This window comes from Brachionichthys hirsutus, chromosome 5, assembly GCF_040956055.1.
Source record: "Brachionichthys hirsutus isolate HB-005 chromosome 5, CSIRO-AGI_Bhir_v1, whole genome shotgun sequence".
Taxonomy (NCBI): Eukaryota; Metazoa; Chordata; class Actinopteri; order Lophiiformes; family Brachionichthyidae; genus Brachionichthys; species Brachionichthys hirsutus.
The window spans coordinates 6,256,751-6,275,404 of NC_090901.1; the positions used below are offsets into that span (position 1 = coordinate 6,256,751).

At 45.1% G+C, this 18,654-nt stretch overlaps 1 protein-coding gene across 2 annotated transcripts; it reads right to left on the minus strand.

Annotated features, from left to right (window-relative positions):
- Positions 1–5,396: 5,396 nt before the first annotated feature.
- wt1a (WT1 transcription factor a) lies at positions 5,397–18,366 on the minus strand. 2 transcript variants are annotated; one of them, XM_068738889.1, is made up of 10 exons: positions 18,005–18,366; positions 17,898–17,965; positions 15,098–15,220; positions 14,079–14,181; positions 11,207–11,290; positions 8,649–8,742; positions 6,766–6,910; positions 6,246–6,335; positions 5,763–5,855; positions 5,397–5,518 (listed from the first exon to the last, which is right to left on the minus strand). In XM_068738889.1, the coding sequence occupies exons 1-10, from the start codon at positions 18,364–18,366 to the stop codon at positions 5,397–5,399; spliced, it is 1,284 nt and encodes a 427-aa protein (XP_068594990.1). The 2 variants fall into 2 exon arrangements, with proteins under 2 accessions (XP_068594990.1, XP_068594989.1); XM_068738888.1 differs by having other exon boundaries at positions 17,898–18,366.
- Between the last annotated feature and the right edge of the window lie 288 nt (positions 18,367–18,654).

Below are 18,654 nucleotides of genomic sequence, written 5' to 3' on the forward strand. Positions count from 1 at the left end.
GCTTGGCCAAGTGCTTTTGTATTTCCAAATATTTCTATAATCAATACACAGATCAAAGAGATGAATATACACTACAGATACTCACTCGGTTTAAAATCTGTAGAGATAAACTCCACCAGTCTCTTTTCTTGGGGTCTCAAGATGCGTCAACCTCCTGCACATGGTTTTAAAATGTCTTTAACAGGTTTGAATGTGCCCTGACCTCTGACCCCGCAGCGCATCACACCTGATGTTGTCTCCCGTTCACTGATCAATGTCCTACGTGAACCAGTACATAGGTGCAGCAACCCAGCTCGTCACATCACGCGGCTTTGTCACGATGTTGCTCTCAGGCCTATCCCGTCTTGTTTGGTCCAGACTTTTGCGCTTTTAAGTTTAATGCGGATCAAAATGGAATGTGTGAAACCTCCCCAGGATGAAGGTCTGGACCAAGCAGATGGGTTTCGGTCCAAAAAAAAGGAGGCGGTCTCGGTCCTGATATTTATTCAGAATGTTCCCTTCTTACCAGTTTATCTCCAAACCACATTTATTAATAATAGAAGGCCATTTTTCATCCGCTCCACATCTCGGCGTTTTCTCGTTCTCTTGGATGAACCGTAGAGGATAAACATGTTTCACTCCTCTCATCCGCCGCTGCCAGAGCCTGTCAAAGCTTCACCTCGGGTCTGGGCTGCAGGAGCGTCACCTCCTTCCTGTTTGGTGCCACAGAGCAATAAAACAGATTTTTCCTTCCAATCCAAACCCAGAGGCACAAAATGAAAAAGACAGAGTGGCTGCTGGTCAGGCTGCCAATCACTAATTGATAAGTTAGTGATGTTAAACTGTAGGACGAGCACCAACGACATGATAAATGGTGTATTTTATTGCTATATATTTTCTGTTCGCTCAGCACTTCCTCTTAATCTCTGCGCCTCACACACAACAGCATATTTTATCCTCTTGAAGCAACTCTTTGACAGTGAATGAAGGAATGCAGCCTCTTGAGAAACAAGCTGCACTGAGCGCTCCCAGCAGTGTGTGTGTGTGTGTGTGTGTGTGTGTGTGTGTGTGTGTGTCGGCTGCAGCGTAATGAGCAGTGCTGAGCCGTACCAGGACCTAAACATCAGTATCATCTCCCCTTCCTCGCCGGCTCGGAGAACATCATGACCGCGGAGGATGTGTCTGTTTTTTCTTCTTCTGTCTCTGTCTCTTACGTTACCCTCCTCCCTTTCCTTCTTCTCCTTCCTATCCCAGTGCTCTTTATAAGTTTGTCTTTTTTTCTGCCTCCGTTCTTTGGGGAATCACAACGTTGCTGTTGCTGAGTCGATACTCAGACACTCTGGAGATGTCACAATAAGAGAATTTCCACCTTTAGCACGTCATCAGCTACATTTTCCACTCGGTCCACAGGCCTCTGTCTCTTATCTGTCTCCATGTCTGCTTGATTGATCTTGCTATTTAGCGATCCAGGTCATCAGATCTGGATTTGTCACCGCATCTGTCTTCATGGATAATTCTTCCAGTGGCATTCCTATCACACTCAAGAGTTTGATTTGGATCCAAATGACATTCCGGTGAACCAGAACATTAAAATTTTCAGGGCTCATGGAAAATTTATGACTGCAAACTAATAAAAAATAATTATACAGACTTAAACTAAGATTAAATTGTAGTTTAAACATTTCTTGGGAAGGAGAAACAAGTAGTAAATAACAGCCACATGAAACGGCCTCTGGCAGCCGAGCCGGCTGGAGACAATGTCGTCACCTGTGTTGCTCAAGTTTTAAAAAGGAATTTAAAGTAAATGTGGTGCGACGGGCGTTGGGAATAGGTCTTGAGTCAGAGTTGGATCCGGATCCAGGATCATTTGTCAAAAAAGGTGATTTCTGACTGCTTCAGGAGATGCAGAAAAGATTTGGAAGTTGAAGGTGTAAATTCATATTAGCTGTTAGCTGTTTCTGGTTTGAGCTTTCCCTCAGAAACAAACTGAGACCACACACAGAGGCGGATCAGCATGCAGATATGTTATCTGGATAATAAACTATCCCATCTCGACTCTGCGTTTTTAATACGCTCTCTTTATCCTCACTGAGATAGAATCTCTGTGTGTGAGTGATTTAAGGTGGAATCATAAAAGCCGGTGACGTGCGGTGAAGTTTGTGGCTGGGGAGGCACTCACTCTTTCAAAGTCAGATTTACAAATACTGTATATGAATTCAACAGAGTAGCATTCTTTACACACACACACACATACACACACAGATAGGTCAGGTAGAATGTCTAATTTAAATGCTGTGGACTGTACAACCACACAGACAGTCTGTTATTTTCTGTCTCGTTGTTTGAAGCAAATCTTTTATTTCAGGCATCGGCCTTCCATTATTTATCACATCTAGTTTTGAGAAGTTTTTTTTTAAACTTATATATATATAATCTTCCATTTTTGCATTCAGGGTAAAAAAATAAAAATAAACAAACCGACGCGGTGCACTTGAATGTTTTTTTTTTGCTAGCATATTACCCACAATGCTTTTTGTCTGTAATACGTGAAGAAGAAAAATAGCAGGATGAGCCCCCTTCAGTGAGGACGAATTACTGGCTGCCTCCCCTCCTGCTTTTTCCACATGAACTACCTAGATTATGGAATGTGAGGACACATAGAGTGTGTGCCGACATTACATTGGGGACATACAGAGCAAAAAAACCGAGCAGCTCGACCCAGTTTGCGAGGAGGCTCAGCTCATCGCTGCCTCACGTAGCGTCTTTCCACCGTATTCTAACAGGAAAATAAACACATTCAGGAATATTGACAATAAAAATCATTGGAATGATTGGAATCATACAATAATAACATTTCCATCACAAATCAGTTAGACAAATATTTACAAATGTATTTTCTTTTGTCATTAATTGTTTTTTTACTTTAAGATGCCTCCCCTGACAGCACGGGAAGCCATCTATTTGTTCCATCTTGGAAATTCAAAATATATAGTATTATCTCATTCCCTCCATTGTGCAGATAAATATTGGGTCACTTTTATACTGATGTTGTGACGATTACCTGTATTTTTGCGAGTGAGAACATGCTGAGCTATTCGCTAAAATAACCATAGAGACATTCTGATTGGACGAGCCGCAGAAGTGATGGCGTCCCAGGATAGGTTTGTGTGTGCGCTTTTTTCCCTTAGTGCTTTTTTAGGGGCCTAATCCTTGTTTTCTGTATCTGCTCTAAGTAGAACATCCAGATACAGAGTTTAATGTGACTACTGAAAGTGGACAAAACCTCGGATACACTGGCCAGCTATCGCTCTTCAAAAGCCTTCAGCGGCGTTATCCTGGGACAGAGATGAAATACCCCCCCCCACACACACACACACACAGATGAGAGATACAGCCCGTGTCCGACAGCTGAGATATAGCACCAAAGCCCTGGGGAGTTTCAGGGGATTTCCACCCAGGGAATCGGACACGTTGTCTGATTTACGCTAACACTTTGGCTAAACTTGTGATAAAAGTTCACAAAAGAAACATGGCTGAATCTGTCTTTATCAATCTGTGCCTCCATCTGTCTCTGCCTCCTTCAGCCTCTCTCTCTCTCTCTCTCTCTCTCTCTCCCTCCCTCCGCCGGCCCACAACACTTCTAAAGTTTTTGCTTTCAAACATGGGAACTCATCGTTTTGATCACATCCAGTGTGATGGAGCTGAACAAACAGCAAAATAGTTGCTTTTAACCCCAGAAAAGAAGCTAATTGTGGAAGGAATGATGAAAGATTTACAAAGAGAGAAAATGACCACGCTGAGATGGTTTTATCTGTCTTTTTTCTTCTTCTTTTTTTCTGAGCAGAGAGCCAAGGAATGCAACGAGGAATCTGGTGGGAGATAAAGAGAGTAAAGTGGACGGTACTGTAAAGCACTGTCAGCCTCTTCTTCTGGTCGTCGCTGTAATGTTTGAATCCAGCCTCTAAAGGTCACAGAGGCGTGTTTCCGGACATGATTGCGTCCCGAAGGAGAGAACGTTCTCTTGTGTGTTATTGGAGGGAGACTGACTCAAGGTCAGCTGATGTTCAGGCTTCAGATTCACCGTATCAAGACAAGAGGGCCGACAGTGTCAGAGCGGTTACTGTGTGGGTTAAATAATTAATGTTTCAAGACTCCAGAGAACGTAGAACCACGACCTTGACCTTCACGAGCTCAGTGGCAATATGAGAAATAACAAATAAATGATGGCTAAATGTTCCTTTGGATGAATAAAGACCACAGAGACGGGCAGTTTGTGTATCAAAAGAGTCACGTTACATTTTACACAGAGAGAAAGCATCGTTTTCACACGCTTGAGTACAAAATGCTTCACTGACATGACTCAAACATTAACGCACATGAAAGAAAGAAAACTGGATTTATAAACAGATCCTGGATCACTCCGAAGGGAAAAAACAAGCAGTTAACTTACGTGATTTCCACCATGGAAAGAGTTCCCATGGCGAAGACGTATTATTTACATCTTGACCATAATGTCCCGGCCACAGAGCCAGTGTGACCCAGCAGACATATTTCAGAGCCCGCAGCGTCGACGACGCCGTCGGAGTCCAGCAATATTTACACACCACGGAGACAAGACACGCAGACGAAGCAGCGGCAAAAGCGCTGCCAGAAAGGAAATGCAGTCTTCACTACCAAAACAGCTCAGCTATTTACAAGCGACCAGAACGGCATTTGTCTGTTTGCGATGCATATTTCATGCCGAAAAACACTAGCGTTGCAAACTTGCAAATTTACGACATGATCTCGTCCCTTTAATCCCCCCTGCAGCGTTTATCTCTAATAGTATAACGGTGAAATGATAACAAAAGGCTGACAGAGCAAACGTCTCACTCAGTCATTCCAGTGAAAGCATTTCTTACCCCCAAAAAAGATAATAAATAAGCCTTCCCAAAACAAAGGAGATATTTACAGCTGCTGAAGGCGTTAAGCTCTAGTGTGTGGCTGACCTTTGACCTCACGGTTCGCATTGGGGCTGGACGGTGGCAGGAAAAACAGACATGAAATGACATTTTGATTGTAGTTAAATCCTTTCAAAAGACCAGAACCAACAATGACTCCGTCACAAGTCAACCCACTCAGCAGCTGGAAACAGTCCAGACTCCTGTTCCCGATCAATAACCGATTGATTTGATGACAATTAAAGAAACGCAAATATGAACAGCCTTGTCTTTTATATTCAGACTAAGAAAGCCCACAGATTTTACAATCGCCCATGTCTTTCAGTTTTGACTGGCATTTGTATTGACAGTTTGACTGATTGATTGATCGTTAAGGATCCAGTAGGACCGGGTGCGAAGGTGGGGGGAGGGGGTCTGAGGTAACCGAAGACAGAGACGTAACCCAGACGTTTACGTGCGGCACGGCGGCTGCACGCCTCAGATGGCCAGCTGCAGCTTGGTGAGGTTCCTCTGGTGCATGTTGTGGTGCCTCACCAGCTCATCGCTGCGGGCAAACTTCTTCTGGCAGTTTGGCCACCGGCAATTAAACGGCTTCTCACCTGAGGGGGGAGGCGGAATGGATGGACAGGTGGGAGGAGGCAGAAGATGGGTTGAAGAAGAAGTCAGAGGAGATGTGAAAAGAAAGGGGGGGGGGGGGGATATTAAAATATCATGGCGATAAAAAGCTAAATGGAAAGATCACATGAGAACACATGGTGACCTTCCAATACTGTACACATATTTTTTATTTATATAAAACATCAAATGGATGAAGAAGAAATGGAAAAATAAAAGTTTACGCACTTGTTTTACCTGTATGAGTCCGGGTGTGTGTCTTAAGGTGGTCAGACCGAGAGAACTTTCTCTGACACGTCTCGCATTCGAAGGGTTTAACTCCTAAACACATGTACAGTAAGCATGCACACACACACACACACACGCGCGCACACACACACACACACACACACACGAACAGCACACAAGTCCAAGTTCGCACACACAAACACAGACAGAGGGAGATAGAAAAATACAGTAGAGCAGAGGCTTGCAGGGAAGCCATTCCAAAGTTTTGGCCAGGCTCTAGTAACGTCATCTGAGCTGAGTTGAGTGTAGTGCACGAGTAACTGTGCACAAAATGCAAACTGTGCAAATCAAAAGACTGCATTGTCCAAAAAAAAATTGTTGAAAATTGTCATGCAAAACAGCAGAGAAGAGCGAGTAGAAAGAGCCAATCCAAGAACTGATGAGAAAGTCAGACAGACGGCTGAGGTGGAGAGGGGATCAAACCTGTGTGCCGCCTCTGGTGCCTTTTGAGCTGGTCGGAACGGGAGAACCTCCGGCCGCAGTCCGGGAAGTCACACTGGTAGGGCTTCTCCCCTGGACACACACAGGATACGGACACAGGAAATGATGCCGTCGCTTCCCTGAATATCACGCATCCAGCTTCGCAAAAAATGCAAGGAGGCTCATCTTCACAGTCAGCAGTGGTGTGGTGAAGCTCATGCTAACAGCTACTTGGTGCCACCACCTCTTCCTTCCAACAGCTGTAGGCTCTTAAAATATTAAATACAATATTGACATTGCTATTTTTTTGGAAGCGAGAAAGGGATGCATGATTCTTTTTTTTCTTTTTTTTGTGCTGTGGATTTTCAGCATTGCAAAAGCATCAGATTTAATTTGTACAAACAGGAAACACACTTTCTGGCACCAGAATAAAAAGGAAATCGTTTGTTCTCTTAAAGCCGAACTGAAGAGCTCTCAGAGAACTGGGGGAGCCGCTCCTTTCCCCCGTTTCCTCTGGTGTCACCTGTGTGTTTGCGGCTGTGCATCTGCAGATGGGACAGCTTGAAGTAGCGTTTGTTGCATCCCGGGTAGGCGCACATAAAAGGACGCTTCTCGCTGCTCTCGGTCCGAACTAGAGCCGGGGCGATGCTGGGCACCCGCCGCACATCCTGCACGCACACACACACACACACACACACACAGAGAGAAAACACTTTAATCTGAAGCCAAATCACTCAAAGAAAAATGCATCAATAAATATCCCGGTGTAATATCATCTCAAATAAGGCAACTCAGTCTCTTGGGTGTGTAAATAAATGTGTGTAATGTGTGTGTGTGTGTGTGTGTGTGTGTGATGTGTGCGGCTCATGGGAATATATTCATTAAATGGAAATTAGCAGCAAAATGACCCCAGACTGACTGCGGCCCAGAGGGAGCTGTTAGTCACGCCGTTTAGACAGCCCCCCCCCCAGAGCACCCCATCACAGCCCTGCAGCCCGCTCCACACCACCACAGAAGAAGAGCACAGAATGACACACGTGTGTGGACAAAAGTGTTTGGCTTCATTTGCAACTTAATCAAAGTTGACCTCATTTTTCTTTACAGGACATTTCAGCTGCTTCTGCTTCTTCTTCCTAAATATTTCTGCAATTTCTTCCTTCCTTTCACTTTTCTCTCTCCACCTCCCTCCTTTTTTCTTCATCCTCCTACAACCATCTGCTTTTAATTTCTTCAATGTCGATCACAATGGCCATAAAGTCGCTCAGAGGTCACCCCGGCTGTAATTAGCGCTGCATACAACTTTACTGCACGGCCGTCTAATCCAAAACGCAGGCTGCAACATGCATGAACTGACGCCTCACTGCTAAGACATTAAAAGGATCGCGTGGGGGGGGGGGGGGGTATTTTTATGAATTGATCTGCATTTTTAATCATTAGATCTGACAAAAAATAAAAGCATCCTTAAAAGATGCAAAACTCTCCTAAAATCTATTGCGAAATGAAAAAATAACAATATACAGAAATTCTACATGTACCGTAATTATGATAATTCTAAATATACTTCAGGATCATTGCTTCCTTTCTTTATCTTTGACCACATTGAAATCTCTGATTTCCCAATAAGCGATAGTAACTTCGAACAATGCAATTAATTGAATCCGGTAATTATCCGCGGAAGGCAGCGATAGACGTTGTGACGGCAGAACGATCCAAAAATCGGTGATTTGTTATGTGTTTCTTATAAACTGGATTCAGGACTCAACGAGCTGTGTAATCACCTTTTTCCTGCTGCTGACCCAGCATTAGTGACAAATTAAATTCCACGGCTGTCAACGCTGTTTGTTTTGGCAACCAGCGAGAATTTGTATGATCCCCCGTTACAGAAATCTCGGAGCGAAGCATCACTTCAATCTGTGACTTCACATTTTCGCAGCTCTTAAATTATACTTTAAAAGGCGGAAGAGTGAGAGTTTGTTTATTCTTTCATGCTGAGCCAGACCTCTTATGTGTGTTTTGTGCAATTTATTTCTATGAACGAGAAAGAGAGAGAGGGTCGGGGGGGGGCAGAGTGAATGATGAAAATGGGCCTCAAAACGAAAAAGCGAACTGAAAACGTCCTGCTGCGGGTCTGGAGAGTCTCTGCTCGCTGTCCTTTAGAGCCGCTGACAGACAGTAATTAAAATCTAATGATTTATTAACATGCTGCTCCTCGCATGGAAATAGTACCTTCACCCACCCGCGTGCGTGCGTGCGTGCGTGCATCTCTCTGGTGCTAATGGATTTGTGGGGAAAAGAGATTCCTTCTGGCCTCTCATCGTCCTCCTTTCCTCGTTTCCTCTCCTCGCCGTGGCCTCAGGCGGATGGCTATGTATTCTTTAGCGTGTTGTTGTTGCATGCGTGTCGTACCTGTATGCCCCTGAAGACTCCATGTGTGTGTATGCGGTACTGCGTGCTGCAGCTGTACAGCATGTTGGGATCGCTGTCGTATCCTCCTGCGTGGCTGCCAACACACAAACACAGAGAGGAACCAATGAGATCGTTCAAACAGATGCCGATCGCTTCCACGCATTCCGCGCAGCCGCATCGAAGCTGGGCGGAATGATGATTCGATGCACAGATCCTTCCAGCGGCAGATCAATAGAAGACAAACTTCTGTTTGACGGCGAGTCGTCATTATTAGAACCAGAACCCATGATTCAAATGGCCGATCAATCAATCAATCAATCAATCACAGATGAGCCGGCTGCAGACGTGTAACGTCAGAGCTCCACACTTTCACCTGAAGCCTGTGGTTGTGTGTGGACGCCTCTGTCTAAGCACATATATGTATGGTGTTTGTAAAACAGTCGACCCCAGAGGTTGACCTTTGACCTTTGGATGCAATGTCCCTCTTTCCAGACACAGTCATCATCTCTGAGATGGTTTTGAGTTGCTGCAGTACTTATATGTTTGTTTACATTTAGTTTTTGTTTTCTGATTTTAATAAGTCTTCTTATTGCACTTTGATCTTTTAACCATAATTTAGTTAAACACTTGTAATTAAAAATAACATTTTAAATCCAAATTTAAAGTTAATTAAATTGAAAAATGAATGACTTTATCTGCGCTTTTATTTGGACCAATTTTGCGAACACTACAGCTTTTTCATCATCAATTGATCATCATTAATCGCTTTTCTGATCAACAGTTCAAACCCAAACAGATTTGATTCTGAAGAACACAAGACAGAGGTGAGAAATACAAAAAATCTCCTTTAGAGAATCTGACATATTTGTCTTAAAGTATGAATACAATGTCTCTCTTCAGTATTGATCTGGTGATCAGGTGATTGATCAGCTGGGTGAACCCGCTGCATCACCAGCTGCTACCCAAGCGGAGAATGAGGTAAGACACAAGCAGAACAAAACCTGCTCTGTGCGCCGCGGCTTCTTCTATCTCCTGATAACACAAGGAGAAACTGTGAATTAAATGAGTTATATTTCAGTCCTGGGGGGCGGGGCAGCGGCAGCAGGGGGGGGGGGGGGGGGGGGGTTGCATGCTGTGCCCCTGAAACGGGGATCTAATGCACCTGAAGGCTGATAAAGGAACTCTTTGTCTGCCTCGCTGTAAGGTTTCAGCCGGTTAGCTTAGCATTGAGCGATCAGGAGACAACAGACCGTCTTCCACGTGCCAACACCCCCCATCCCCCCAGACACAATCTTCATTAGATGCTAAAATGATCTTTTTTTGTGAGTCTAAACTCCACCAAAGAGTATTTTTGGTATTGAACAGGTGTTTTGTGCGTCAACCATAGACTAGATGAGACGCCAAAAAGCTTTTAAAAGTACAACCAGAAATAAACAAGATGAATTAGAGAATGTTCGAGGGGCTGATGGGTGAAACCCTCTGTGGTCAGCGCCAACACTGGAAACAGGCCTATCTGCTCTTCCTCCCTAACCTCAACCTCCCTTCACTTCCTCTTCCTCATCTTGAGCTCCTCTCCTCAATCCTTTTTTTATCTCCACGTCTTTGACTGCCGCCTTCCTCTCGCCGCCGTTGTCCTTTTCTCATCCTCCCCATCCTCACTACTCCCTCGCATCTCCCATCTGCTCCCCCTCATCGACAGTGTGACCAGAAGTTGAAGTGCAGCAAAGTGCATTTACAAACTTTTAAAAACCTTCTCTGAACATCGGGAAAAAGAAAATCCGATCCTCACATTTGCTTTTTTTTTACGACTTTGTTAGCATCTTGAATCACACACACGTTCTCGCTACGTCTTCACAATGCAGCAATGCGCATACATGTTGCTATCAGACACACAAGCGCACACATTCATGTGATCACGGCCCGTTGGCTCAGGCGCCGACCCGTGTGCAGCTCTGCGGGTCACGCTGACATGCAGGCCAGCACACGCTATTGAACATTCCGTGGGAACGGTGATTATTTACAACCGATTTCCGTTTAATGTCCTCGAAAATATGAGGATTGGGAAGTGGGTTTCTAAATAACTATTTTCTCATTGTTCTTATTCTTATTTAAAAGTTTGGTAAATGCAAAACAAACCATTTTCAACGATCCAAATGTAATTTTTCTTCCTCGCCGGCACAATGCTCCTGGCACACATGATATCTCAAACTGGACATGTAATCTATTACAGGGTTTCATGGTTCCTGAGGGACAACCTGACCTTTTGTCAAGCACCAGCAGTTCTTCAATTCTAAACCAAATCAACTGGATGATGGATTATCTAAAACGCAGCCACCTGGGCATCCAGGTAGCCCAGAGCAGCGGGGGGGCAGATCGGCCTTTCGGACCTTTGTTGCACGGCATCCCTCCCGATCACGGTCAAATAAGTCAAAAGTAGCTGCTATTAAAGGCATTTAAATCCGAGCTGAGGCTGGCTCGGCGCCGGTCCACGTCTCCTGGATGTTTCCCACCGAGCCCTGAGGGCTGCGGCGTAGAGAGAGCGATGGGTGTGTTCCTACCTCTTTATGGTGGACGCCAGTGTATTGACAGGGTTCCATGCCACACACTCCAACTGAGAGGCCATTTGATAAACATTTTCTCCACTGTGGGGGGACAAAACGTAGAAAGCTCATGAGCTGTGGACTGCGTCTGTGACGCTGTCCGCAACAGAAGCGCACCCAGCAAGCCGAATCCTCCCCGGACAACCGTCTTTCATTAAACGCAGCAGACTCTGCCGCCATTCTTCAGACCTGCCATGTGATTTCACATGAACACACACACACACACTCACACACGGTGGATTTATAGCTCTCATCCTCCCACACACATCACACCACCTGCAGGCTGGGGCAGGGTAGATGTGGTGCCTGGTACCCTGCTCGTTATGCAGCTATTATTTTACAGTATGGCGGGGGCACGCAGCCAGCGGAGCGCTCGAGTTATTTCTGCTGAAATATCGTCGGGATTGAAGAGCACAACGTAATGATCCATGACATGTGTCTGCTTTTCGTCTCTGCTGCCGACTGGGAGAAGTTATCGCTGACTCAGGCCGAATCTATTCAATGACAAGTCTTCGTCCTATCGCCGTCCTGAACGCCGTGTCTGTGTTGCAACAGGCGTCTCATGGGAAACCCCTCCAGTTCACGGAAAGGAGGCTGCAGCAGAAGAGGATATAGAGGCCATAAAGATGGCCGCCATGGATGAAACACCGCCTGGAAAGCCGTCGGGAGTAACCGCTGACTTAGAAAGCTAGCTGCAGTTAGCCGTCCTAGGCTAACTCTGCTCAGACCAGAACCGGGCCCAGAAGCCTCCCAGCAAACCCAACCAAACCAATGCAGACTCATGACCGGTGATAAGACACTAGAATTACCCACAGCAGCCCGGACCAGAACCGGGTCGATAAGAGACACGATGGATCAGGTGGGGATGAGAGGTGGGGAGAGGAAGAGGAAGAGGAAGAGGATGAGGAAGCTGGGGATCATAAAACGTATTCAAGTTCTTCTCTTAAACATGAATGAGATCCAGTTAAAATATGGACCGAGCAACAGACGCACACTGAAGGCTAAACTACAGTAGTGTGTGTGTGCGTGTAGGTGTGTGTGTGTGTGTGTGTGTGTAGATTATTGAACTCTCTGCATGGTTTCATTTCATGTTGTTCCAGCGGGCCAAGCTGTCGGCCTGCAGAGTAAATACAGTCCTTTTGGTACCAAGCTGCAAGATTAGACGAATGACTCAACTCACATGAGTCTTCCCAGTGGTGTGTGTGTGTGCGTGTGTGTGTGTGTGTGTGTGTGTGGGTGTGCGTGCGTGTGTGTGTTTGCATGCTTATCTCAGAGTATCAGTTATGTTTATGACAGAGAGGACCCTCAAACAGAGACTTTCAAGACAGCCTATGTCCAGCTCACATATCTCCCTCTCTCTCTCTCTCTCTCTCTCTCTCACACACACACACACACACACACTGGTATCCATCCCCGAGCACCCTTCTGGTCTTCACCGTGTCGATGGCATGTGAAGAATGCTTCATTTTGGATCATAACAACAGGCAAATGGTTTGGAGACGAGCGAGGAGGCGGAGCTCCTTCAAAAATGTTGTTTATTAAACCGAGAAATCTTTCTTAGTCCAACCCGCGTTGGATTTATTTTCGTGACAGGCGTGTGCAGGTAGTTCGATGAAGTACCAGCATCGTGGAAGAAGTCACAGGGGAGACGAGTGAGTTTTTCCTCTAGCGGCTTCGACGAGGTCAGAATGTCAGCGTGCTGACTTTGTGTGGACGAGAGCGGTTTAGCGTGGCTGGAGGCGCCAATATGTGTGTAAAGATTTTATATCTGAGCTCGGAATGGAGACAAATCACTCCTTTCGGGGGGGAAAACCGTCATCGGCGATTCCGTTAATGTTCTGACAGTGACCGAAAAATCTTTTAGAGTAGGAAAAATCAGGTAAAAATTCCATCCTCACTGCCATGAGTGGGACGCTTGTGCTTTAGCGACCTGTAGGAGTCAAAAACACCTGCGGTTAAACGTTCCAAACATCTGCAGCCAAGCGTCATAATTAGAATCGGCGAAAATGGAGCGACCCATCGGCTGAATGAATGAGCAGCGTGACAAGATAAAGGATGGTTTCAGCTGCGGCTTCTCAGCAGACAGAAGGCGGGCGAGTGGAAATACTCCTGACGTAGCGTTCCACTCAGTCCACTCACTCATCCGCTGCGGACGGTTTGGGGAAAATTGCTTAATGCCACTCGATGAAACGAGGAGCAGTCTGCCGTCGGGGCTTAGCTTTTACTTTCTGCACGTTTTCGTTACTTATCCCGGTTTAAGTCGATAAAACCTCCTTTCTTTGCTGGAAAATAATGAATTTTCATTCGATCTTTAGAGCTTGAGAGATAAATGCGTCACAAATGATGCTCACAAACTTGAAAAGAAAAAGGCTTTTCCTGGACTATCACGAGTGCCGGGAGAAGGCACGAAGACAGAGTGACTTGATTTATGTTATTGTTTGAATGTCTTCAACCCACAATCCCTGAGAACTTCCTGCCACTGTTCGTTTACTTCCTTCATGGGCACCATGACTTCTACAGGCTTCTAATCTGCATACGAATAACATCCGAAATCAGGAACGCCGCCGTTTTTAAGGGCGTGTTAGCATGACAGCGGGAGAAACAGTGGAGAAACGCAACCGGAGGAAGGAGAACAAGAAGAGAAAGGAAGCCGCCGTGGCAGACAGACCTGCGCCGAAGGTGAACATCCTGTTCAAACCCGCATCCTGCTACCTTTCGCTGCTCTGCAAACAATGGTCGGTGAAACATGTCCAGCTTTAATGGCCGCTGTTCACTCTAAATATAGATGAGCTGTACGTGTGCACAGTGTGTGTGTCTGGATGAGTGTTACCTGTTGTAAGGGTTCCTTAGCAACAGAGCCTGGCTGCCGGTACAAGTGTCTGAAGGGGTGTGGCATCCGTAGACGGGAGGCGGTACGGTGTACTGCTGCTCACCTGTATGGACACGGACACAAACACTCACATGTGCAAATGTCTGCTGTCTGAACATCCACTCGAACCCCTGTTCAACTCTGCCCTCTGTCATCCGTCTCTGCAAACCAAGACTCTCCGCTTCGTGTTTCTCTCGCCAAGCATCCCCGGCGGCGAGGCGAATGGCTCCCTCGACATTTCCCAGCATTCCTAAAGCCTTCTTGGCTCCGGTTCTCCCACTTATCTTTAGCGGATTTTTGAAAACGCGGCTGCATAAAACAAACACACTCAATGTTTACCAATAACATGAGCGGAGGAGGGATTAAAGGGAAAGGTGGGCGGATGAAAGACGGGATGAGAGGAGGAGACGAGGGAGTTTTTCAGTCAGGATGTGGCTGATTTATACCGCCGACAGTCAAGGTCAGCCTGGAGACGTCAGAATAAGGGACGCTCCCTGGGTGAGGGCCACGGCGCCGCCACGCAGACGCAGCTGTGCATTCAAATACACGGGGATATGTTGGAAAAATGCTTGGGGGGGGGGGGGGGTTGTTTTTTTATTATTATTATTTTCATGATTTTAGTTTTGCAGCTCTGTGCAGGAGATGTTACGACATCGTGAAGTAAAATTAAAACCCACTTGTATACGGCTTTGGAGGCGAGAGGCCGCCTTGCAGTTTATAATGCAAAGGACCCAACCTGCAAAGCACGTTGTCATCATTTCATTAACTGGAAAATTATTTATATTACTTAAAAATTAGATTGTCAGTTTTTAAGTCACTCCTAAACACAGCCACCATCAAATGGAGACATTAGATAGATAAAATCAGAGCGTGAAGTTGAGATGGTGATAAAACCATCAATATAAAACTGATATATAACAATAAATGTGTCAAGTAGCACAGTGTGACTGAAAGCTCGCGGGGCCGGCGGACTCTCTTACCCATGGTGCTTTGCTGGGTCAACGCGTCTTCGTGTTTGAAGGTGTGGTTGGAGAACTGGGAGCCGTGGTGTGTCGGAGCGTGGCCGTAATTACCGGCTCCATCGAACGCGACCGTGCTGTAACCTGCAAGACAGATGAGCAGCAGTGACTCACCTGACATCACAGGTGACCTCCTCAGCACCGGACACGACTCTCACTTCTTCACTCATCATTTGACCTCTAAAGTACATGAAGTTAGTATTTTATTCCTTTTCATGAATGATGACCTTGTTCTTATGCCGTATATTTAAAAAGCTTCCAGGTGAACTGAGGATGTGAGCTGAGATTCTTATCAGGTTAGAAAGTCTCCGTAAAGTGTTTTTTTTTTTTTCTCTTCTGAAAAATGTGCAACATTTCAAATCTAAAAAATTCCTTGACCCTTCTTCCCTGACAGTCACAGGTTACGGAGTAAATCCTCACTGGAGATTTATGACGATGGGAAAATAGCTGGAAAAACTGTTTCCACAAGTGTTTTAAAGCCATCTGAAAGATTGATTATCTATCGAATGAAGATTATATATATACCTGACAACCTTTACAAAACACTAGCGTACGCTGAGGTGGATTTCCAGTGCAGTAACTCTAAGTGTGTACTTTAATGTCAACTTTATATATTTGTACACTTATATATAATTTAGTAAAAACTTAACCATTAAGAAACAGATACTGGAGACAGATCAATCTCTGATTGGGTGAAAAAGATGATTACTTCATTTTGCTTCAATTAAAAATACACACACACACACACTGCTGTTTGAAGGAGACTCGATCTGCTTCTGACATCCCAAACCAGACCTGACTCATGACTTCAGCTGACCTGAAGGGCACAAACACAATCCCATAAATCATCCTCACACACACACTCACACGCACACACACACACACACATGATTCATTAATTAAAATGCAGCACTTTCTCTCGGTCGGCTCGGCGGATCGTTGGCTGAGAGGAGCAGAGGGAGAAAAGCTCATTAAATCTCTCCATTAATCTCCCACTCCTCACCCCGGTCTGACTCCCCCATGTGTGCACGTGTGTGAGGCCCAAACCCATGCTGCCCCCCCACCCCCACACAGACACACAACATCAACTTATATTCAAGCAGAAACCCAGCTTCAATGAAATACCAGATTACCGTCTGACATCCAGCGCTCAGGTGTCTAAATCTACAACTATAAAACGATTTGATGAATGACATTCCCTCCTATATATTTGAGTATTTATGTTCCTATTAGAAAATACTTTTCACATATTTCACATGTTTAGGAGAGGTGTCAATATTCACTTTTGTTTTGTTGTTGCACCAATTGAAAATTCTGATTAATTTTCCAGATATTATGTGGTTTTTATTACTTTTACTCATGAAAGAATCTTAAAATCATAGTTAGGCATTTCTGCAGATACTGCACGTTATCTTTTAACATAAGTTACAATATATAATATAATAATATAAATATATATATTTGATATAGTTTTAGGTGCATAAAAAGTCAGATTTTTTAACGTGAGCGGTGCAAAACTAAACTATGACACTTTTAAAACCGAAAGAACATAATAAAAATGTAAAATGTGTCCATCTGCACATTTATTTATTTTTTGCATTGTGAAAAAACAGCCTCATATTTTACGCCATCGGGTTATAGCCTCCAGAAATATTAAACTCAGTAATGGGCTGGAGGCCCCTGCTGCAGCGACAGTCTCTGTGACCCCCCCATTATCAGCTCTACTGTCCTGATGTTAGTTTGTTTGTCTGTGCTCGTCCAGCCACAGCGGGCCGCAGATAAACCGGGTTAGAGGTCGGCTCAGCTCTTTGATTATGATGTTATTCCTAAATTATCTGCTTGATAAGCATGTTATTACTATTTAATCTGTTGGGGAACCACTAACAGATCCATTACCCCGCATGGAGGGGACCCGGGATTGGGTCAGGAGTTTAGACCCAAGAGAGGCTCAGAGGTTTTCATATTATTATATTAGTGAAAGCACAAAATCCACTTTTCACTTCATGAGAAAAATAATTAGAATCTCACAAATGTTGAACATTTAGTTTTTGTCTCATGTTTTAAAGGAATAATAAACTATGAGGGGTCTTTCATTGCATCAGATATTCTTTAGTGAAGCCTGAAAGCAGAAAGGTGAAATTACTTAAAGATTAAGATTATGCTCCAGAAAATGAAAATGAATTAAATCTATCAAAAGGTCAAATTAAAAAAAAAGAAATTAACTCCGTTCCAAATGAATTGTAAACTGATCAAAGTGAATCACTTGTATTTGCCATTTCACACGGCAGCTGAAAAACACGGCAAGATTCTTTTTTTTAATGAGATATTAAGATTTTGCACAGAACATGTAAGTTTAGCTTTGAAACTTCAAGTGAAATAAATGTCTCAAATAGAAGAAATGAAAATCAGCACTAGGTCAACAAACAGACTAGATCAGCTGGAAAAGAAATAGGAAGAAATATTGGATGCAAAAATCACTTTTTACATTTCTAAGAAAAACTAAACTCTTATTGTCTGTGAAATATATTTTTTCTAATATTCAAGAGGAGTTGAATCTGATGTTCTGGAAAGTGGAGCGTCAGAATTTACATCAACTTCAAATTATAAAACATATACGTCTAATAAAAAACACAGATAAAGATCGTAAATGCAGCTCGTACTTCTGACGCCTCATATCAAACTGTTCATTTTGTTTTCTTGCATGGCTGAAAGTCACACACACACACACACACACACACCTGTCCCCTTCCTCCAGCCCTACCTGTCTGGTTCCGTGCTGCCTGCTGTGTGTCCATGCAGTTGGTCAGGTATGGGGGGTTGCTGAACATCCTGCTGGGGGGCTGGTGGTGGTGCGGCGCGGTCACCGACGGAGGTTGACTTGGGGTCGGTGGCGGAGGCGCCCCGAATGCTGACCCGTACCTGCAGGCCCCGGTCCCCGTGAACTGCCCTGAGAAGTGGACGGTGAAGGCGCTCAGTCCGCAGTGAGGGTCCGTGTCCAGGTGGTGGGGGTCACTGGAGGGCCCCCAGCTCGGCTCCTGCTTGATGAAGGAGTGTGGCCCCAGGGAGGTGTGTGGAGCAGCCAGGGTGGAGTAAGGGGAGGCTGCGGTGTGGAAGTCCAGGACGGGAGCCCACTGCGGCGCCGTGCTGACGGGCAGGGCAGGGCAGCCGGGGCTGGGGCACGCCGGGAGCGGCGGCAGCAGGGAGTTCAGGTCACGAACATCTGATCCCATCGTGGACCAGGAGCGTGAGCGAGGCGAGGTCTAATCTGATCTGTCAGAGCCTTTTCTACCTGTTCACCCCCCTGCCTGAGCGTCCTGCCGACCCAAACCCAAATCTGCCACAACCCTCTAAATCCTCAAGTCTCTCTTTCACTGGAAGAACTTTACTTTTTCTTCTTTCAAGGCTTCTCTGGTTTGGGTTTTGTCCATCGGTTGCTCGCGACGCCACACAGCTGCTGTGGAAACTTCTTAAGTGCGACAAAACTTCATGACAACGCAGCGCTTAACTTTTCTCAGCAG